This window comes from Ovis canadensis, chromosome 12 (assembly GCF_042477335.2).
Source record: "Ovis canadensis isolate MfBH-ARS-UI-01 breed Bighorn chromosome 12, ARS-UI_OviCan_v2, whole genome shotgun sequence".
NCBI classification, from domain to species: Eukaryota; Metazoa; Chordata; class Mammalia; order Artiodactyla; family Bovidae; genus Ovis; species Ovis canadensis.
Genome location: NC_091256.1, coordinates 76,779,314 through 76,803,376, shown reverse-complemented (window position 1 = coordinate 76,803,376; position 24,063 = coordinate 76,779,314). Strand labels below are relative to the sequence as shown.

The 24,063-nt window shown below is 42.0% G+C and overlaps 1 protein-coding gene across 3 annotated transcripts in view; it reads left to right on the top strand.

Moving 5' to 3' along the window:
* Positions 1-24,063, top strand: part of NIBAN1 (niban apoptosis regulator 1) — a 175,938-nt gene that overhangs the window by 73,393 nt on the left and 78,482 nt on the right. For all 3 annotated transcript variants that reach the window (XM_069546286.1, XM_069546287.1, XM_069546285.1), the window contains 4 exons: positions 1,433-1,563; positions 6,555-6,686; positions 14,113-14,227; positions 18,229-18,396. In XM_069546286.1, coding sequence (XP_069402387.1) covers positions 1,433-1,563; positions 6,555-6,686; positions 14,113-14,227; positions 18,229-18,396 — 546 coding nt within the window. The remainder of the gene's footprint in view (positions 1-1,432; positions 1,564-6,554; positions 6,687-14,112; positions 14,228-18,228; positions 18,397-24,063) is intronic.

Sequence of the window (24,063 nt, the reverse complement as noted above, 5' to 3'; positions counted from 1 at the left end):
GGTCACAGAGTTGGACATGACTGAGCGACTGAACAACTCATACACTTGTGGGTGTTTGGGGCAATGATTCCATAGGCATAGAAGTTGGCAAGTGTGGATTCACAGTTCTCATATTGAGTATCTTTATCTATGTGGTTATAACCCTTCACTTAGTTTTGAAATTTTACATGCATAATAGCTCTAAACAAATGTTGCCTGTATGTTTTAATATTTCTCTGTTGACTATATCAAATTTGAAAACAAAAATTATACCAAGTTCCCATGAAAACATTTTAAAATATTTTGGAATATTATATCAGATTTACTTTTCTCAAACTAACATTTCATTCCAAGGACTAACAGCTGGTGAACACAGTCAGTGGGACCTGTATTTATTTCTGTTCTCAGTGGGAAGTGCTTGAAACGTTGTGAGGATTTCTCATCTGCTTCAGAATGCTCCTTTGGCCTTCCTCCCCTATTTTTCCTTCTCCTTTCCTGCAGTTTGGTTGCCCAGGTTGGAAAAGCTCAAGAGCATTCCAGTGCCTAACTCTGCCTCTCCCTCCATCTCCAGTCCTCAACCTCCCCCCGGTGCCCCCGACATGATTAATCTTTAGCTTTATTTTCTTCTGGTGCTGAGAGATCATATTGCAGTTATCAGTCTTAGTTGTCAGGCAGCTGTACTTCCACGGTTATATTTCACTGTCACGTAGATTCCAAGAAAAGTGTGGACTAGTGAGCGCCTTCTTTTATAGTTAGAACACTGGAGCCCAGAGAGAATGAGTGACACCCAAGGTCATACCGCTGGTTCACTTCTCTGTCTTCTAGAATTGGGACCAGAATTCAGCTCTCGAGATTCCTGAGCCAAAAGCTTCCCCATGGTAATTTTCTAATTCTTTGAATCACAAAAAAACTTTTAGACCAGAGACATAGGAGCAAAACTAGAAGAAATAGTTTGTTGATTTTATCCAGGGCTGTGGATCCGCAGGACTAGAAGTGGAGCCTCAGGATCTGGGGGGAAAAAAATGGAGTGATGTGTGTCCAGAGCTGAAATGGTGGACCCTGGGACCGTGGCATTGCTGTGCAGGAGACGTTGAATGACTTAAAGTAGAGGATAATGAAGAGCAAGGTGAAGGGGAGGACAGGGTGAGGTGGCAGGGTGCTTGTAGAACTAGGAGGATGGTTGCGTTTATGGTCATGACGATGGGCTGTTATATAAAGTGGAGCAAGTTGCTTACTGGATAGATGGTCCTCGGGGACCTTGAAGTCACTCAGGGTGATGCCAGAAGGGAGGAATCAATAAAGGCATCCAAGTTCTCAGGAACTGTGTGGAAATAACAAATCCCTAGAAAGCAGAGATGTGGGGAACCTTTAGGGGGTATTTATAGAATTATGGAGAGATGTCTATTCTGTGACAGATGATACATTTCTAATTCTAATTTTCATATTTTTTCAGGGAAAACTGAGGCAGCCATCAAAAACTTCAGTCCCTACTACAGTCGCCAGTACTCTGTGGCTTTCTGCAACCATGTACGCAGTGAAGTAGAACAGCAAAGAGATTTAACATCACAGTTTTTGAAGACCAAGGTAACCCATGGACATTTGGTTTCCATATTTCTCCCACTAAGAATGGTTTATAGCTCATGATATTTCTGAAATAAACAATAATTTGTGTGACAGTTTTAAAAATCTGTTCTCAAATCATGCTCAAAAAACTATTTGCCTGGAAGTTAGAACATATGATTTCTTGTTGATGGTGCAATCCATATGAAAAAGAAAACAAGCATGATTTCAATTTTATCATCTTTTTCCACACTGATGCTTTGATGTCAGGAAATCTGGCTTGCTCTGATGAAGTTCAGTACAAAAAAAGTCATAATTTCAATGCCTCATACTTCTGGCATTTTTATTTTGGTCATTGATCATATGTGATTTTATCTTCTAAACTGTAGTTTATTCTTTCTCTTTTGCTCCATTATAATAATTATCCACAGCCTAAACAGATATTTATTAATACTATGTGCCAGGCCCTGGGGCTTCCCAGGTGGCGCTAGTGGTAAAGAGCCTGCCTGCCAACGCAGGAAACAAGAGACATGGGTTCGGGAAGATGCTCTGGAGGAGGGCATGGCAGCCCACTTCAGTATTTTTGCCTGGAGAATCTCATGGACAGAAGAGCCTGGCAGGCTACAGTCCATAGGGTTGCAAAGAGTCAGACATGACTGAAGCAACTTAGCACGTATGTTTGCTCGCCAAGCCCTATCCTAAGTACTGGAGAGCAAGAGAAATTTTCTGCTTTCCTGTTAATATTCAAATAGAAGAAAGACAATAAATAAATAAATGAATATCAGGTGATATCAGGTAATAAGAAATGCTATCAAGTAAGATAAAGCAGGAGTCATGAATATTTCAGAGAAGCCTTTTGTGGAGATGACATTTGAGCAGAAACTAGAGTGAAATACAAGAATAGGCTGTGTGAGTATCTGTGGAAAGAGTGTTCTAAGCACATAGAACAAAATTGCAAAGATTTTGCTGCAGTTAAAAGCGCAGCAGGAAGGCTGGTGTGTCGAGAGCCATGTGAGCAAGGGAGGAGAGTTGAAAAAGGAATACAGAGTGACTGATAGAAGCCAGATCATATAGGGCCATAGACCACAATAAGGGTTTTTATTTTAAGTGCGATGGGAAGTTATTGGAGGGTATGGAATACAGAGTGACTTATAATTTTAAGGGATCTCCCTGGGTTTTCTGTAGAGATAGACTACAGGGCGGGACATGAGAGGGAACTGGAAACTGGCAAGCAAGACACTGTAGCAGTCCAAGAGAAGGATGATGGCAAATTGGGCTAGGGTGGTGATGGGAGTTCTGAGAAGACTACAAGTCAGAGCTGACTGAACTTACAGATGGGTTGGATATGAGAGAACAGAAGAAGAGAGAAATTAGTGATGACAGCTTTCAGCCTGAGCAAATCAGCAGTTGGACTTGTCTTTTACTCAGGAGAGTCAGAGGTGAACGGGGGTCCTGAGTTCACTTTTGTCCATGTTATGTTTAAGATACTTTTTTGACATGCACCTGTGGAAATATTGAAATAGATAGTTAAATGCTCTGATTTAGAGCTCAGTAGAGAGGTTGAGGCTAGAGAATAGAAATTTGGGATTTCTTTGCTTCTAACATCTGACCTGCCTCTTGAGAAATCTGTATGCAGGTCAGGAAGCAACAGTTAGAATTAGACATGGAACAACAGACTGGTTCCAAATAGGAGAAGGAGTACGTCAAGGCTGTATATTGTCACCCTGCTTATCTAACTTCTATGCAGAGTACATCATGAGAAACGCTGGGCTGGAAGAAATACAAGCTGGAATTGAGATTGCCGGGAGAAATATCAATAACCTCAGCTATGCAGATGACACCACCCTTATGGCAGAAAGTGAAGAGGAACTAAAAAGCCTCTTGATGAAAGTGAAAGTGGAGAGTGAAAAAGTTGGCTTAAAGCTCAACATTCAGAAAACAAGGATCATGGCATCCGGTCCCATCACTTCATGGGAAACAGATGGGGAAACAGTGGAAACAGTGTCAGACTTTATTTTTTGGGGCTCCAAAATCACTGCAGATGGTGACTGCAGCCATGAAATTAAAAGATGCTGACTCCTTGGAAGAAAAGTTATGACCAACCTAGATAGCATATTCGAAAGCAGAGACATTACTTTGCCGACTAAGGTCCGTCTAGCCAAGGATATGGTTTTCCTGTGGTCATGTATGGATGTGAGAGTTGGACTGTGAAGAAGGCTGAGCACCGAAGAATTGATGCTTTTGAACTGTGGTGTTGGAGAAGACTCTTGAGAGTCCCTTGGACTGCAAGGAGATCCAACCAGTCCATTCTGAAGGAGATCAGCCCTGGGATTTCTTTGGAAGGACTGATGCTAAAGCTGAAACTCCAGTACTTTGGCCACCTCATGCAAAAAGTTGACTCATTGGAAAAGACTCTGATGCTCGGAGGGATTGGGGGCAGGAGAAGAAGGGGCCGACAGAGGATGAGATGGCTGGATGACATCACAGACTCAATGGACGTGAGTCTGAGTGAACTCCGGGAGTTGGTGATGGACAGGGAGGCCTGGCATGCTGCGATTCATGGGGTCGCAAAGAGTCAGACATGACTGAGCGACTGAACTGAACTGAACTGGTATTAAAGTCATGGGACATAGTCAAGGGAAAGTGTAAACAGAAAAGGAGAGGTTCTATGACCAAGTCCTGGCCCCTTCAACATTTGGAGATCAGAAAAAGGAGAAGATTCCAGCAAGATGGACTGAAAAAAAAATAGCCTGTGGAGTAGGAAAAAAAAAAAAAATCAGCGAAGTGCAATGTTCCTGAGACAAATAAAGAAAGGATTTCAAGAAAGGTTGAATGATAAATGGGTCCAATACTGCTGCAAGTCGACCAACAGATTTAGTGACATGGGTTTGCAGAGATAACTGATTGTCATCGCCATAAAACAGTTATTGAAAAAATTTAGGGAGTTTGATAAAAGTGAATATTCTGGTCCACATCCCCAGAGATTCTTATATAATAAATCTAGGGTGAGCCATAGTTTTAACAAGCATATCAGTTGATTTAAGTGGCCCAGTTTTAAGAAGTGCTGTGTGTAACAACTATAAAGTTATACTTATATATGGTTTCAGTCTCATTTAAAGAGGAGAGTGAGGGCCCCTTTTACATGTTAAGGAGTCCAGGTGGGAGAGTACCTCATCATCTGTCTCAATATCCTGAAATTTACCTTAGAAATTCCATCCCTGAGTGGATTTTTAAAAAGATGAGTATATCTATCTTCTCTGTATGCTTCGTGTAAATTTTGATTGAAAGTGGAGAGACGTTTCTAAAGGGAATATGATTTTCTTTCATAAAGATACAGTTGGCTTACAATATTGTATTAAAGGCACTACTGTTTTTTCTCTTTCTTAATTCATGTTTTAATTGGAAGAAAATTGCTTTACAATGTTGTGTTGGTTTCTGCCTTACAACAATGTGAATCAGCCATAATTACACATATATCCCGTTCGTCTTGAACCTCCTCCCCTTCCCCTCATCCCACCTCTCTGAGTCATCACAGAGCACCAGGTTGAGCTCCTTGTGTTATACAGCAGCTTCTCACCAGCTCTCTGTCTGGGGCTTCCCTGGTGGCTCATATGGTAAAGAATCTGCCTGCAGTGCAGGCGACCCTGTCAATCCCTGGGTCGGGAAGATCCCCTTTACACACGATAGTGAATATATGTCGACGCTACTTTCTCCATTCGTCTCACTCTCTCCCTCCCCCACTGTGCCCGCAAGTCCATTCTCTACATCTGTGCCTCCATTCCTTCCCTGAAAATCTGGTCATCAACTTTTCTAAATTCCATGAAAGAATGAATTTGAGTCAGTTCTAGTGAGGTGGATGAACCCAAAGCCTGTTTTACAGAGTGAAGTAAGTCAGAAAGAGAGGTGCTATAGTTTATGAATAACATAATTATAAAGTCAGTGACATGTGAAAGACAAGAAGCCCATTCCTATATTTTGAGATAATACATGAGGCAGGATGAGAATTATCCCTTACACAGTTAGCCCAATAGAGACCTGTCTAGGAACCTAACAGGGACTTCCCTAAAGCATATTTATCACCAGCATGCTGCTGCTGCTGCTAAGTCACTTCAGTCGTGTCCGACTCTGTGCGACCCCATAGACAGCAGCCCACCAGGCTCCCCCGTCCCTGGGATTCTCCAGGCAAGAACACTGGAGTGGGTTGCCATTTCCTTCTCCAGTGTATGAAAGTAAAAAGTGAAAGTGAAGTCGTTCAGTCATGTCCGGCCCTCATCGACCCCATGGACTGCAGCCTTCCAGGCTCCTCCATCCATGGGATTTTCCAGGCAGGAGTACTGGAGTAGGGTGCCATTGCCTTCTCCGTTATCACCAGCATAATTAATATGAAATCCACAAATCTTTAAATTGAAGAGGTAGAATGAAGGTTTGCTGACTTGCCTGCTTGTTCTTTAACCAGAGAGCAAGCGTTATCTCTTTGAGGAGCTTGGAGGTAGGTTAAGTTTTATAGCCTGGGTCCCCAGAGCTTTACGTTTGGGAAAACCGCTGAGCATGAACTATTGAGGCAGCCACGGAAGGCTGACCAATAGGGGAACAGCCTGTGAATGCCCCTGTTTTTTCAGGAATTAACCCATATTCAGGATGCTGGGATAGATGTTTACAACTTACAGCTATCCACCTCTCTCCCTCTCTTCCACAGAGTGTATGAAGAATTTAAGTACCACACATATGCAAGGCATAACCTTGCTACTATAATCCCTTCTCCCATATGCTTCTGTTCTTGGAGGATAATGGAGGGAATGCAGATTACAAAGTTATCAAGAAGACAAATATTTGCATTTGGTCAGGAGAAGTAGGAATGGGAAGTGTGGAGGGAAGTGAGGGAAACAACAATTTCCCGAGGATCTCAGCACAAGATAGTTTCCAAAAATATTCCTTGAAATACCATGAATAGACAGTGATAGCAAGATATATGCCCTCTTTTGTCGTCATGGTTAATTGTATTCATCTTCTTTAAGCCGCCACTGGAGCCTGGAACTGTTTTGTATGAAGGAGAACTGTCACAGTTTGCTGAAGACATAAAGAAATGGAAAGAGAGATACGTTGTGGTTAAAAATGACTTTGCTGTGGAAAGCTACGAGAACAGAGAGGTAAGACATGCGTCATTGCTGCTGGCTCTTGCAGTACTCTTAAATGTTGTCTGGGTCGATTGGCATGCCCTGTTCTTTGAGACTGACTGATTCAACGAGTACTAACGGATTCAGGTATTCATTTCCATCAACAGATCCTTACTGTGGGTTATAGTAGGTTCTAGGCGTATCGCTGTAGAGCACACAGATGCTTGCAGTCTGGTGGGCGAGATAGACTTTGTACAAGTAATTACAAGTGAGTATGAACATGGAAGGTTCTACTGAGTGACCAGTGCAGGAACCTTTTCCTGTAATCACTGGGCTTTGAGGTCTGTCCCAGCCACCTCCGACAGCTCTCCCTCTCTGCACTGTGTCTCTGCATCTTCCCAGTCTTAAGCCTCCTGTGTCGCTGAAGAATTATTTATTAAGATTGTGTTTGGATTTGCATGGGTTCTTAAAAATTCAGAACATTTCACACACTTTATTCCATTTATACTTATGGATTTTTTTCATTAGCTTTTCCCTGCTTATCTCATTCTTTTCCTTGTTTGTAAAATGTGGAGAAAGAGAGGTAACTTATGTAAAGTGCCTAGCACCTGAGAGAACCTCAGATTTTATTGGCTCCCATGTCTTTCCCCATCAAAGGTGGTAATGTGGTATAGATGAAAGAACATCGGGCAGAGAATTTGGAAAACTAAAGGTGAGCTCTGGCCTCCGTTAAACTAGAGTGTGAGACTGAATGATCACACTGATTCCTTCTAGATCTCATACGGTACACATTTTCAGAGAATCAGTAGATAGATTCTCAAGTACCCTTTGAAATGGATAGTGACTATTTATGGATTAAAGGTAGTAACCAATTTAAAACTCTACTTTCTTGACTCTAAGTTCAAAACTAGTCAAGACATCCTCTACAGATACTCTGAGTAATCACCTCTGATGCTAAACCATTAGGAAGAGGCTTCAGGCTGACAATGTTTCCTTCCCATTTCTGATGGAAAACAGAAATAACATAGAATGCAGATGTATTATACCACTTCCCAGGCATACTTATACCACTTTCTTGGGTAGTCTTATTCTTTCTAACCTTCAATAAGTTAATAGCTTCTTTGGTTTCTCTATTTTAGGATTTTATTCAACATTTGATTTGCTCCTTGAAGCAAATGATCAACACAGTGCAAATAATAATGATAATTACAATAAACCACTTTATATTTCATGTGTCCCACTACTTCATCCCCTCAGGGAAGCTTAAGAAGAGGCAGTGTAGTGTAATGGTTGATATTTTGCACTTTGAACCACACCTTTGCCAGTTTCTAGATATATGTGTCCTTGCATAAGTTATTAATCTCTGTGAACCTCAGTTTTCTCATCTGTAAAATGGTAAGCATGGTTCTTTCATCACGATGTTGTGAGGATTGAACACATGAATGCACGGAAGCCCTTAGCATATGGCCAAGTGCTAGCAGAGCCCAATATAGAGCAGTTGTTGGTATGCCAACTAGCTGATGTGGAGGAAACACTCATGAACTCACTCTTGTATTTATTAAAGTTTTCATCACATTTGGCACTAACTGAAGTTTCATTTTGAATCAAATTTTTTTTTCCCCTTTTCATTTTAAGGTTAAAACTTGCCCCCTTGGCTTACAATTTATGAACTATATTGCTTTCTTTGCTTTGCTCATCATTTTCAAGTGAACTTGTTCTGGTTGCTAAGATATGGTCACTGAGTTTGGTAATAACCAATTTTTTTTTTTAACTTGGAAAAAAACGCTCATGCAGTGTGCCATAGTTCCTCAAAGTTTTAATGATAGCCTGTTTATTAATTACAAAAGGATTTTTTTTTAAATTACACCTAAGATGGAAGTCCTGAGCGGTCCAGTGGTTAGGACTCCAGGCTTCCACTGTAGGACTGCAGGGGCCATGGGTTTAATCCCTGTTCAGGGAACTAAGATCCCGTATGTCACACAGTACAGCCAAAAAAAAAAACACTTACACCTAAAAGTTATACATTAAATATCTATAAATTACCAATTCTTTTATCAAGAATCCAGTTTTGGCTGGTAATTGAATAGGGGAAAAAATGAGCATTCTTATCTTCATTCTCAATTCCTGCTTCCTGGGGCTGGATTCGTCACCTTCTCACCACTGGGTCATTGACAAGTTATTTAACCTCTTTGAGTTTCACTTTTCTCATTGATAAAATGGAAATAATGTCTAATTGACAATGCTGTTTTGAGGATTAAATAATACATAATGTTTTTAAAAGCCTAGATTAGATAACACAGTTTAGATCTGAGGCCAGTCTGAATCAAACTGTTCCTAAACTTTCTCCAAATCAAGCCATTTTCAGTTCTTCTCTCTTTTGCTGTGGGTCCTGATATGCTTGAGCAGTTGATTAGTGGTTCTTACAAGAATGAAAACAGCCTTCTTAGACATACAGGAGTTTGTTTTGTTTGGGTTTCTTCAATCACTATCTTATTGATGCAGAATATGTTATTGCTGCTCCAATTTTGTGGCCATTATTAACATTATTTTAGGTATTCCCAAGAGAACCACCGTGCCAGACTTTAGGTCCCACAGTTTTATGGTTTCAGTTCTCAACTTGCTTGTGCTTGTTAGTCTCACAATTTTCCCTTAACTTATGCCCTCCCTTCAGAGCACATACTCACATTTTATCTTATCTGTATGTCTGCATGAGTATATCTGTTTAACCAAATACTTCACTGCTTTCATGATGCTTTGCAATCCTGTTATGTTTCCCAAACAGCAGAGTGTTTTGTCTGCTGACCAGAATTGTTCAGATGTCATGATATTATAATTCCACCCTAGACCATTTTACTGAAAAACAGCCTCATGTATGAGGGCAAGTGGTGGCATATTTTATCATTGTTACATTTTTATGCTTTTGGTAAAAATCCTTAGCAGCCATAACTGCACTTGCGTGTCCCACAGTCTCGTTAGTCATCAGTCTCCAAGTATTTTGTGCTGTAAATATCTGTATGTGTCGTCATTTTTGTGGTTATTGGAATGATTCAGGTGCTAGCATCTGAAATGATAAGTGTAGTGCAGAATTTCTAGAAGTTACTGAGATTACGTTTCTCTCCTTTGAGAGACATATCTACAGTGAATCTCCCTGAGATTAGAGACTCTGATTTATCATCTTGTGACCATTACACAAAAGTACTGAAGTACCCACCAGTAGCAAGTACGTAAACATTTTTTTCACCTTAGCTCCAGGAGGCACTGTGACCCATGTCAGGTCAAGTAAAGCTCTACCCTGACTGAAGCAATTGCTCTAGTCTAGAGCTGGTCATATGATCTTGCAAAAAAAAAAAAAAGCTACATTAATCAAAACAGCATATTATTGGCACAAAACCAGACATATGGGTCAATGGAATAGAATAGAGAGGCCAGAAATAACCCCCCACACTACAATCAATTAATCTTCAACAAAGGAGGAAAGAATGTACAGTGGAGAAAAGATGTTTCTTCAATTCTTTGTGACCCCATGGACTGTAGCATGCCAGGCTCCTCTGTTCTCTACTGTCTCCCAGAGTTGTCTCAAATTCATGTCCACTGAGTTGGTGATGCTATCTAACTATCTCATCCTCTGCCTCCCCCTTCTCATTTTGCCAGTATTCTTTCCCAGTCTTCTCATCTTTCCCAGTCTCAAGGTCTTTTCAGATGAGTTGACTCTTAGTATCAGATGGCCAAGGTATTGGAGCTTCAGCGTCAGTATCAGTCCTTCCAATGAATATTCAGGGTTAATTTCCTTTAAGATTGACTGGTTTGATCTGCTTGCAGCTCAAGGCACTCTCAAGAGTCTTCTCCAGCACCATAATTTGAAAGCATGAATTCTTCAGTGTTCAGCCTTCTTTATGATCCAACTCTCACATCTGTGCATTACTACTGGAAAAACCATAGCTTTGACTATACAGACTTTTGTTGGCCAAGTGGTGTCTCTGCTTTTTTAATATGCTGTCTAGGTTTATCATAACTTTCCTTCGAAGGAGCAAGTGTCTGAATTTCATGGTTGCAGTCACAGTCTGCAGTGATTTTGGAGCTCAAGAAAATAAAATCAGTCACTGCTTCCACTTACCCCTCTTTATTAATATTTGCCATGAAGTGATGAGACCAGATGCCATGATCTTAGTTTTTTGAATGTTGAGTTTCAAACCCACTTTTTCACTCTTTTCTTTCACCTTCATTAAAAGGCTCTTTAGTTCCTCTTCACTTCCTGCCGTAGAGTGGCATCATCTGTATATCTGAGATTACTGATATTTCTCCCAGCAATCTTGATTCCAGCTTGTGCTTCAACCAGCTTGGCATTTCACAGGGTGTACTCTGCATATAAGTTAAATAAGCAGAGTGACAATATACAACTTTCTTGTACTCCTTTCCCAATTTGGAACCAGTCCATTGTTCCGCGTCTGGTTCTAAGTGTTGCTTCTTGACCTGCTGTACAGATTTCTCAGGAAGCAGGTCAGGTGGTCTGGTATTCCCATTTCTTGAAGAATTTTCCATAGTTTGTTGTGATCCATACAACCAAAGGCTTTAGCATAGTCAATGAAGCAGAAGTAGATATTTTTCTGGAATTTTCTTGCTTTTTCTATTATCCAGTGAATGTTAGTAATTTGATCTTTGGTTCCTCTGCCTTTTTAAACCCACCTTGTAAATCTGGAAGTTCTCAGTTCATTTATTGCTGAAGCCGAACTTGAAGGCTTTTGAGCATAACCTTACTAGCTTGTGAAATGAGCACAATTGGGCGGTAATTTGAACATTCTTTGGCATTGCCATTCTTTCGGGTTGGAATGAAATCTGTCCTTTTCCAGTCCTGTGGCCACTGCTGAGTTTTCCATATTTGCTGACATACTGAGTGCAGCACTTTCACAGCATCATCTTTTAGGATTTGAAATAGCTCAGCTGGAATTCCATCACCTCCACTAGCGTTGTTATTAGTAATGCTTCTTAAGGCCCACATTACTTCATACTCCAGGATGTCTGGCTCTAGGTGAGTGGCCATACCATCATGCTTATCCAGGTCATTAAGATTGTTACTGTGTAGTTCTGTGTATTCCTGCCACTGCTTCTTAATATCTTCTGATTCTGTTAGGTCCTTGCCATTTCTGTCCTTTATCATGTCCACCCTTGCTTGAAATGATCCCTTGATAACTGCAGTTTTCTTGACAAGATCTCTAGTCTTTCCCATTCTATTGTTTTCATCTATTTCTTTGCATTGTTCACTTAGGAAGGCCTTCTTATCTCTCCTTGTTATTCTCTGGAACTCTGCATTCAGTTGGGTATGTTTTTCCCATTTTCCCTTGCCTTTCACTTCTCTTCTTTTCTCAGCTATTTGTAAGGCCTCCTCAGACAACCGTTTTGTCTTCTGACATTTCTCTTTCTTTGGAATGTCTTTAGTCACTGCCTCCTGTACAATGTCATGAACCTCTCTCTATGGTTCTTCAGGCACTCTGTCTGCCAGATTCAATCCCTTGAATCTATTTGTCACCTCCACTGTATGATCATAAAGGATTTGATTTAGCTCATACCTGAATGGTCTAGTAGTCATACCTGAATTTCCCTTGTTTCTTCAATTTAACCCTCAATTTTGCAGTAAGGAGTTTATGACCTAAGCCACAGTCAGCTCCAGGTCTTGCTTTTTGCTGACTGTATAGAGCTTCTCCATCTTCAGCTGCAAAGAATATAATCAGCCTGATTTTGGTATTGACCATCTGGTGATGTCCATGTGTAGAGTTGTCTCTTTTGTCGTTGGAAGAGGGTGTTTGCTGTGACCAGTGTGTTCTCTCGACAAAACTGTTAGCCTTTTCCATGCTTCATTTTGTACTCCAGAGCAACACTTGCCTGTTACTCCAGGTATCTCTTGACTTCCCTTTTTGCATCCCAATCCCCTATGATGAAAAGGAAATCTTTTTTGTTATTTACAAGGTTTGTAGGTCTTCATAGAACCATTTATCTTCTCCAGCATTAGTGGTTGGGGCATAGGCTTGGATTACTGTGTTGTTGAATGGTTTGCCTTGGAAACAAACTGAGATCATTCTGTCATTTTTGAGACTGCACTGAAGTACTGCATTTTGGACTCTTGTTGACTATGATGGCTACTCCATTTCTTCTAAGGGATTCTTGCCCACAGTAGTAGATATAATGGTCATCTGAGTTAAATTCACCTATTCCAGTCCAATTTAGTTCACTGATTCCTAATATATCAGTGTTCGCTTTTGCTATCTCCTGCTTGACCATGTCCAATTTACCTTAATTCATGGACCTAACATTCCAGGTTCCTATGCAATATTGTTCTTTACAGCATTGGATTTCACTTTCACTATCAGATGCATCCAACACTGAGTGTCCTTTCTGCTTTGGCCCAGCTACTTAATTCTTTCTGGAGTTATTTCTCCACTCTTCTCCAGTAGCATATTGGACACCTTCGGACCTGGGGCTTCATCTTCCAGTGTCACGGTTTTTTGCCTTTTCATACTGTTCATGGGGTTCTCATGGCAAGAATACTGGAGTGGTTTGCCATTCCCTTCTCTAGTGAACCACATCTTGTTAGAGCTCTCCACTATGACCTGTCCATCTTGGGTGGCCTTGCATGGCATGGCTCTTAGCTTTATTGAGTTATGTAAGCCTCTTTTCCATGACAAGGCTGTGATCCATGAAATCAACTATCCTTCAGTTTTAAAAAAAAGGGGGGGAGGGAAATTTTAAGATTTAAATTTTAAAAAAAGGGCTGGGATTGGTTGACTCCTGACCTAAAATGCCCAGGGCACAGGCCCAGCTTCAGGTGCAGTTGGATTCATGGCTCCAGTGATATCAGAACTCAGTTTGCTCTTTCTTCCATCTGAAATCTTTGCCTTCATTCAGCCCAGCTTCCTTACCAGGCCCAAATCTCCATGGCAAGAAACCTTCAGACTTCTCCACAGTAACAAGATGGCAGCCCAGTGTCCTGTCCTCACCTTCTCTCAGAGTTGAGGCTTTCTGTCAGCCTCGCTTGCAAGTCCTGAAGCTCACTATGATTGGCTTGAATCAGGTCATGTGATCATTCCTGACCCAATTGCTGCATCCAGGATATAACCAGTGGAAACTGTAAGAACCTTTCTTGCTGACCCTAACACTCACTCTGATTGGACATCCTGAGGTCATGTGCCCTTCCCTGTCCCAATCACTACAGCCAGAACATAGCCAGTGAAAAGTATAAGAGCCTTTCTTTCTTTTTTGGTCCTAGAGCAAGTCCTGATGTTTGCTATGACAGAGGCTTCTGGTGCAAAATATAATTTTTGTATAAATGGCTCTTACTCAATGATATAGTGTGGGAATTTCTATCTCTGAGTGTATAGTGTCTGGGTTGTCTATTTCTAGTATTCCTGATATTTCCCAAAAACCCAATGAGGAAAAAGTCCACTCATTTTTGCCTTTCCTTTCTTAGGCCTATCAGAAAGGAGCTCCCCCTAAAAGCCGAATTCTTCCAGCTGGTGGCAAGGTGCTAACCTCAGAAGATGAATACAATTTATTATCTGATCGGCATTTCCCAGACCCTATTGGTGAGTTACTGAGCATTCCTTCCCAAGACAAAATTCCTAAACATGTTCTGTTTGGTTAGACCAGTTCTTCTCAAGGGTGAGGGTGGGGGGATTTCACTCTCCAGGGACATTTGGCTGTATCTGGAGATATTTTTGGTCATCACAACATGAGAGGATGGTGCAATAGACATTTAGTGAATAGAAGCCAGTAATTATTGCTAAATATCCGACAATGCACTGAACTGTCTTTGACGCTGAAGAATCATCTGGCATTAAAGGCCAAGGTTGAGGAACCCTCGGCTAGACACACATTCTCCATAGGCAAGTGGAAGATATAATTTCTGTAATTCAGGTAAACCTTGTACCACTTCTATTACTTTAAATCATATTTGGTAATACACAAGTCAGTCACTGTGTTTCTAGCATATAGAAAATATACTGTTGGTCAGATATCTTGAGGCTTTGGAATAATTGCAAGCTTTACACAGGGCAGCAAAAATAAATGTTTCGGGCCCAGTCTGTGAAATGTACAATCCCATCTTTCAGTAAAACCTGTCAGAAAACATTATTTTTCTAATTTTAGGATGATTTGCAATAAAATATCCTAAATCAACAAAATACTTTTAGTAGGCATTAGGCATTAGAGTAACTCTTAGGTACTGTGTAAAAAACCATTGCATTAATTAGCATATCTATAAATAATAGCTGAATACTGCTATAGAAAGAACATTGAACTGAGAATTCGAAGACTGAATTTTCATCTCGTTCTGTGATGCTTATCAAGCATTTTCCTTAGCCATTGCTGAACCTTTTTGAATTCTGTTTCTCCTGACTCTAGGGACTTGAAATTGAAAATCTAGAAGGTTATTACCAACTCTAACATACTTTCATTTTCATTCATTTCACTTTCTCCATGCCGAGAGTGTAAGGGATAATATACAGACCAAATAGAGCGTTTCATAGAGATTCATGAACTGTGGATAATGTAATAACTCCATTTGGCTTTGTGTAAATCAAAGCACACAATAATTACTTAGTTTCTTGAAGAGAGTCCTGGTTCTTATTAATAGGTGTAATCATTTCACTGGAATTTATGGGGGAAAATGTAAAATAATTTTATCAATTGTTATTTCAGTGCAGAATGCTTAGTGTATTGTTTTTAATAACGCTATTATAGGATTAGTACATGAACCGTAAACCTAGATTAACAAACTCTTACTAAGTAATTCAAGCTAAAACAACACTTTATGTGTACTATATGTTTTATTATATTTTAATGTCTACTTATATGTTTTCTTGGCTTTGGAGCTGCCGCTAGAAATGGGGATACCAACATGTTGGCTCTTTAGAACCTCTTAAAAGAATTTTCCAATGAAATCCGTCAGAGCAGATAATACATTAATTGATTTATTGATGAGATCAAGTCAGAAGGAATGAAAAGGAATAAAAAACACAAGGCCTGGATGACTACTGCCACTTGACCCAGAACTTCAGACTGGGGATTTCAGTGACTCTTTAAATTGTATGTTGTGGCCTTCTCAGTTTTAAAAACAGAATATTCTATAGGAGATCATTTGCGATATCCTTGTAACTCAACTCAGAAAAAATGCAGACTGGAAAAAATGGCATCTGGAAAATTATTGTAAGAGGTTAAGTGAGTTATAACTAGAGAACAATAGAAATGAATTTTATGGGGCTTGTGAAAGCTTTGAAATGTAAAGGGTGAATATTGCTTTCAATTGTTTATACAATATTGTGACATCTTGGAAAGGGCAAGGAGTGTTGTTTCACAAACTGTGATTGCTGTGTGATTCTAATTTTATTGAAAAGAATAAAGGCACTGTAAAGATTGGAGGAATTAACTTCACTTGAGCAAAAACACTAACGGGTTTATCAATATAGGTCTTCTTTACACAGTAGTTGGCCAAAACTTGGTGGCGTTGGCAAACCAAACTGCAGTGGAGGCTGGAAATGTAGTCTTTAGTCTATAATGGCACTTGCTAAACTAAAAATCAGGGATTTTATTAGAAAGAGGAGAGGATAGAAATGTGTTACAGCCAGAGGTCTCTGCTACAGTATTTAATCATTTATTCATTTGTTGGCATTCGTATGCTGATTCATTCCTTGGTATTTTGCTTGGGACTGGTGAGCTCAAGATTGTGCTCACAACATGTTCAGCTTTATTAAGTTCAGAAATGGAACTCCCATGTATGCCCCAAGAAATCTATTCTATATCTAAACCAATCTCAGCTTGCCGGTAGCAGGAGTCTGTTCTGCAGCTTTCCTCATGGTTATGATCCATTTCTTGGTATGCCCAGTGCTTTCAGTTGCCTCTTAGTAGGTCCCTCTCCTCTTGCTTCCCTTGAGATAGTGCCCATTATGTGGGCAGGGAGCCCAGAATTCATTTTTCCTTCTGCTTGTTTTCCACGACTCTAGAAACAAGCTGGGGCTCATTTAAATGAATGCAATATCATAGAAATGGAATGCATGGAGAGGAATAAAGTTTAGACAGGACATCTGAGTAATTGTATGGCTCAACTTGAGTTTCTTGGAATTGATTTTGAAGAAAGGGCTGAAAGTTCTATTGTTTAAGGCTTTAAAAATTTCCTAGGACCACATAACATATTTATTCATTTAACAAACTGTAGTACAACGTCTACTGGGTTTGTATGCTATGAGTTGAGCACGCAGAGATATGTACAGTGGAGCCTCCACCCTCAAGGAGCTCCAGGGCAGTGGTTCTGCTTCTGGGGAGAATTAATTGGAGGTGGTTGTTGTTTAGTCGCTCAGTCGTGTCCAACTCTAGCCTGCCAGGTTCCTCTGTCCATGGGATTCTCCAGGCAAGAATACTGGAGTGGATTGCCATTTCCTTCTCTTGGGGGTCTTCCCAACCCGGGGATCAAACCTGCATCTCCTGCATTGGCAGGTGGATTCTTTAGCTCTGAGCCACCAGGGAAGCCCTAATTGGAGGTGGGGGATGTTTACCTCACTTTATGTCACTCACTCTGAGTGTGAGAACCAGACACAAACACAGATCATTACATTTTGAGAAGACAAGGTAGGGAGCACCCTACTGTCTCTGGTGGCAGAGGGTGGTGCCAACAAAGGCATCCCAGAGGAGGTGGCTTTTGAACTGAGTTTCGAAGGATGAATGAGAGTTTTCTCTGCAAAAGTATGATAGAGGGAAAGGAGAAAAAAAGAAGCATGAACTGCAGAAGCAATACGCAAAGTCATAGGAAGGATGACGATACCTCCCTCGGGAGAGTAGAGAAGAGAGTGGGGCAGAAACCAGCGCAGAACAGGGTAAACACCAACACTTAAAGAAAGAGATGGAGAGAAGGGCAGAGGAACCAATAAAAGTGAAAAGGGGCAGTGATGTTTAAAAAGCAAGGAGAAGGTCACCCTCCTGGAAGTCAAGGGAAGAGAATGTTTTCAAAGGAAGGGGTAACTGGGTGCAACAGATAATCCCTGATCAGGTTGAAAGGGTGGGTAATAAAGAAGAAGCCATAAGCCGGCAGTAAGGATGACATCAGTGACCCAGGCAGTTTGGTTTGGGGACTGGTGAAGAAGGAACAAGTTTAGGGTAAGAATAAGGGTTGATGGCATCAAAGCTGCAAATGCTGGTTTGGCAGTGATTGAGGGGTGGGGGTGGGAAGAGAGTGGAGAGCAGAGAGCAGAGCTGGTGAATCGGGAGCTGGTAGGGTGAGTGTCCAACAGGTGGACACAGTGGCAGCCAAGGAAAGACCCCACTCTGACTGTAGCTCATTCCAGATGAGGAAGCTGAGCTCGATTGTGTCTGATGGCCTCAGCCATCCCTGTGGATAGGAGATGAGGCCACCTGCTCGAGTGAGGCAGGTGAAGCTGGTGGCGGCATGCAAAGGGGAGCCTGGACTCTCCTTTTCCCCGACCCTGTGAAGACATTTCATACCACAGCCTGAAGTAAGCTCTCACAGCCTGAAATAGGAATTTAAAATAAGACATAAACATGTTAAGATATCTTGGTGTTTTCTGTGTTTCTTCAGCATCCAATGAGAAGGAGAACACGCAGCCCTTTGTGGTCCTGCCCAAGGAATTCCCGGTGTACCTGTGGCAGCCCTTCCTCAGACACGGCTACTTCTGCTTCCAGGATGCCGCTGGCCAGAAGAAGCTCAGCGCTGTCCTGAGTGACTGCATCAGACATCTGAATCACGGTATGGCAGGCTGCCCGCTGGGCCCCGCTGGGCTGCCTTTTCTCGACTGGCCTGATCAGTCACCTATAGAATGATTTCTTGAGAGAGCCACAGATGGTGTTGCCTTGGGGAAGGAGAGGGAAGCTGAGTGAGGTGTGAGTTTTGTGCACAAAGAGCGCAGTCGATTTGCTAGCTGCTTAGTCTAGGCAGGATATGCTGTATGTGTGTGTGTAGATCGTTAGTCGTGTCCGACTCTGCGTCAGCAGGGACTCTAGCCCACCAGGTTCTTCTGTCCATGGGATTCTCCAGGCAAGAATACTGCAGTAGGTTGCCATTTCCTCCTCCAGGGGATCTTCCGGACCCAGGAATTGAACCCTCGTCTCTTATGTCTCCTGCGTTGGCAGGCAGGTTCTTTACCACTAGTGCCATCTGGGAAGCCCAGGGCAGCAGAGCCTCAGTGCAGCAGGATGTGGAGTAGGTGTCTGAGGGCCCATGTAGGCAGAGCACCGTATTCATGCATACGATTTTGAGTATAATGCCTCCTCCTCCTCTTCCGTCCTGATTGGCTTTTTAATATTTATTTTCATTATATTTATTTTTGGCTGTGTCTTTGTTACTGCACGTGGGCTTTCTCTAGTTGTGGTGAGCAGCTTCTCACTGCGGTGTCTCCTCTTGACGCAGAGCACAGACTCTAGGCACGTGGGCTTCAGGAGTTTCAGTGCTTGGACTTAGATGCTCTGTGGCATGTGGCATCTTCCCGGACCTTGGATTGGACTGGTGTCCCCTGAATTGCAAGGTGGATCCTTAACCACTGGACCACCAGGGAGGGCCCTGTCCTGACTTTTAAAAAATCTCAGTGACATCAAGAATGAACCAGTTGTCCCTAAGAAAATCCTAGCCTTATGACATTTCATTTTCTCACTTTTATTTCTGAATTAGTTACTCAAAACTTTAGGATACATAAGAATCACCTGGAAAACTTGCTGAACAGATTTTTTTGGCTCCACCTACAGATATTTACTGGGTCTGTGGTAGGGCCCTGATTTTGCATTTCTAACAAACTGCCAAGGGATACTGATGCTGTTGGTCCACAGACCACACTTGGCATGGCATTGCTTCAGATTGTGTTGCCTGTATATGCTGATTTAACTGTTATGTCTATAATAAAAAAGACTGCTCATTCTTGTAAGTGGTATTCTTGAAAAGTTGATATGAATACTGGTTTTTCTGGACTCCACGAAGCCTTCTGTTACAGATGATTGAGCTGTTTGTCATTTGGCAGTTGGAAAGCTAACCAGTCAAATGTTATTGCAAGCTTACTCTGTGCCAGCCTCTCTCAAGGTATTAGGGACAGAGTAATGAACCATGCAAATTCCCTTTCTCTGGGGTCTACATTCAGACGGAAAGGAGGAACAAACACTTGCACCAATTCAGAGGACAACTTGATTGTTGTCAAAGATATGTGTTAAAGGGTAACTAGAAGTTGTTGCACAGGGAAGAATGGAGAAGGCTGGTCAGAGGAGGCCCCCCTGGGCAGGTGACATTTGAGTTGAGTCACCTCATTCTTCTGTGCCTTTATTTCCTAATAAAGTGAATTGTATTGTACACTTTGGAGAAGGAAATGGCTGCTGCTGCTGCTAAGTTGCTTCAGTAGTGCCCGACTCTGTGCGACCCCATAGACGGCAGCCTACCAGGCTCCCCCATCCCTGGGATTCTCCAGGCAAGAACACTGGAGTGGGTTGCCATTTCCTTCTCCAATGCATGAAAATGAAAAGTGAAAGTGAAGTCGCTCAGTCGTGTCCGACTCTTCACGACCCCATGGACTGCAGCCCACCAGGCTCCTCCGTCCGTGGGATTTTCCAGACAAGAGTACTGAAATGGGTTGCCATTTGGCTACCCACTGGAGAATCCCATGGACGGAGGAGCCTGGTGGGCTACAGTCCATGGGATCACAAAGAGTCAGACATGACTAAACAACTGAACACAAACACGTATTGTACACTTAAAGTTCTGAGGTTTCCCTGAGAGTGTCAGTTCCACAGAGCAAAAGTTGCTAGTGATGCTTCTCAACCCGTTCTCGATTTTAGCTGGTGTAGTGATAGGAGGCTAATGGAAAAAGATAATGTCACTCTATTTTGCTATAGCAACTCTGAGTAACATTTGTCATAACACTGGCTCATAACTCATTAGGGACTTTGTAGAAATGTTACCCTTATTGATATCTTGCCTTGTGGTTTTGATATTTTAGAGAGCAGAGACTTTCCCAGCACTGCCTGTACCATCTGACTCATCTTTTCAGTTCACCTGCCCCTCTGTGTGCAGGGCCGTGGTCTGGTAGGAACATGCCATGGGCACTGAACACAGAAGCCGCGAAGTTTCACTCGGCAGAGCATGTTCTCTACCCCGCCAAATGGGGCTGGCTTCATTCTCCCTTCATGTACATAATAGGAATTTCTCTGGGGAGGTTTTGGAAGCATTGTAAGCCTGCATTTAGAGTCCATTTATGGAAGATATCAGTCGATTCAAAACCCCACTCTGCTCTCCAGTATGTTATCAAAGGCACTGAGATAATGAGGTCCAGTCACGTGGCCCTAGTTCTTCTGTGTCACATTCCTCTGTCCAGAAAGCTCACTGAGGTTTTCTGCAGACTTGGCATGACTTGGCAGAACTTTCCCGTGGCTCCCGTCAGAACCAGAGACCATCAGAACATTGTAGAGAATTGTTCTGGACAGCCATGGGCCAATGAGCCCATGGATCTCTCCTTTCCTGCCTCTGTTTCTTTGTTTTTGACCACACAATGTACCACTCATCTTTACTAAGTCACTTTTTTTGGGTTTCAATCTCTCCCTGTTATTCATTGTAGGATCTGGAGTAAACCATTAAGAGATTTCACAAACTCCCAGTTAACCATTATTTTTTTCCATAATTACCCGAAGGGTTTAGAAATAGGTGTCAAATGAATGCTGTAATAGGACCAGAAACGCTGAGGGGGCTGCGGAGAGGGGCAACTGGGCTCTGGGCTGTACGCTTGTATTGTTGATGGGCGCTCAGGCCAGCGTGTGCCACCGCTGAGAATTAGGTCTGAGATATCCTAGCATCTGACGCTGAGCTGCTATTGATCCATCCATTCACAGGTCCTTAGGGATCTTTCTTCCCTAGTTTTATTGAGATATAATTGACATGTAGCATTGTTATTAGTTTCAGGTGTACAACGTAATGATTTAATACATGATCATTGTAAAATGATCAGCACAAGTTTAGTTAACACCTGTCACCTCAAGAGGTTAATAGCATTTTTTTCTTATGAGATCTTTTAAGATCTCTTCTCTTATCAACTTTGTAATATATAATACAGTATTATTAACGATAGTCACCACGCTGTACAGCACATCCCCTGATTTTATTTTATAGCTGGAGGTTCATACATTTGACCCCCTTCATTCATCCTACCCCCGTCTCCTCTGGCAACAACCAATCTGGTCTCTGTTTCTAAATTCAGTTTTGTTTTTTTTTTTTACGATTCCACATGTAAGTGAGATCGTACACTATTTGTTTCTCTCTGTCTGACTTATTTCACTTAGCATAATGCCCTCAGGAGATCTTTCAGGGAAGATCATCTCATTACCTTCATGGTAAGTTCCACCCAGGATTTCTGTCACTTGACGTGGGCGTTGGGGCAGGAGGGGCATCCCAGGATACCTCCTGCTGTGTTCAAATCCCACCACACAGCCCAAGCCACTTACCCTGGGAGTTCTGGGTTCAAACTGGTCTAAGTACCCATGTCCATTCATTCTGAATCTGGAACCACGTCTTCTGTTCCTCCTTATGGAGGGGGTTTGTCCATATTTAACCCTGACAAAGGGCCTGATTACACCCTGCCCTTGGACAATAAGGCTATATTCCAAGGCAGGTAAGGACAAGTAGAGAGCTCTCTGCTCCTCTTCAAGAGACGGCGCTTCCTTTGTGTGCCTCAAAGATTATTTACATTCCTAAGGAGCACAGAGATGTGTGTGTATGTGTGTGTGGTTGTTGTTATTTTTTTAAATTTTTATTTATTTAGATATTTACATGTTTGTTTGTTTATTTTTGGCTACTTCAGGTCTTAGTTGCAGCGCGCGAGTTTCTCTCTAGCTGTGGAGTACAGGCTTAGTTGTCCCACAGCATGTGGGATATTAGTTCTCAGTCCAGGGATTGAACCCACAGCCCCTGCATTGAAAAGCAGATTCTTAACATCTGGATCACCAGGGAAGCCTCTGTTGTTTTTATTTTTGACACTCTTTCATTGAGCAGGCATAAGAAGTTCCACAAGAGTGATCTTTAGCATCCCCCTCCAACACACTGGACTAAATACGAAGCCCATTGTGGGAGCGGGGAAGGGAAGGAGAAACTTCCCCTTTAGTTTTTTTGGCTGGTAGTTAACACAAGATCGATTAACAGTAGAAAACCAAATTTATAACCTGTGGATGGGGAATTCACTTAAGTATGAAGAATTTCAAAGACAGCAGGATATGGTGAGATTTATATATATTCTGGACTATGGAGAAGGAAGTGGGGGGTCTGAGGCTTCAAAGGGAAGTAAGGTAATTCAGGGTTCTACATTCATAGGAAGACAGAAGCGTTAATGTTTGGTGAACAAATGTTTGCTGGGCCATCCAAAGACAGTGAGACACATCCATCAACAGAGGAATAGATAAAGAGGACATGGTACATACATATAATAGAATATCATGCAGCCATCAAAAAGTGAAATAACACCATTTGCAGCAACATGGACTAGAGATTGTCATACTGAGTAAGTCAGAGAAGCAGAAACGTGGTATGATATCCCTTTATATGCAGAATCTAAAAGGACATGAACAGATGGACTTATTTACAAAATAGAAACAAACAGACTCACAGAAATCAAACTTATGGTTGCCAGGGGCAAGGAAGGGGAGAAGGGACAGTTAGAGAGCTTGAGATGGACGTGTACACACACTGCTGTATTCAAAATGGATAGCCACAAAGACCTACTGTGCAGCGCGAGGAACTGCTCAGTGTTGTGTGGCAGCCTGGATGGGAGGGGAGTTTGGGGGAGAAAGGATACATGGATATATATGGCTGAGTCTTTTTGCTCTCCACCTAAAACTATCACAACAGTGTTAATCAGCTATCAGTTCAGTTCAGTTCAGTCGCTCAGTCGTGTTTGACTCTTTGTGACCCCATGAATCACAGTACGCCAGGCCTCCCTGTCCATCACCAATGCCCGGAGTTCACTCAGACTCACATCCATCGAGGCGGTGATACCATCCAGCCATCTCATCCTCTGTTGTCCCCTTCTTCTCCTGCCCCCAATCCTTCCCAGCATCAGGGTCTTTTCTAATGAATCAACTCTTCGCATGAGGTGGCCAAAGTACTGGAGTTTCAGCTTCAGCATCATTCCTTCCAAAGAAATCCCAGGGCTGATCTCCTTCAGAATGGACTGGCTGGATCTCCTTGCAGTCCAAGGGACCCTCAAGAGTCTTCTCCAACACCACAGTTCAAACGCATCAATTCTTCGGCACTCAGCCTTCTTCACAGTCCAACTCTCACATCCATACATGACCGCTGGAAAAACCATAGCCTTGACTAGATGGACCTTTGTTGGTAAAGTAATGTCTCTGCTTTTGCATATGCTATCTAGGTTGGTCATAACTTTTCTTCCAAGGA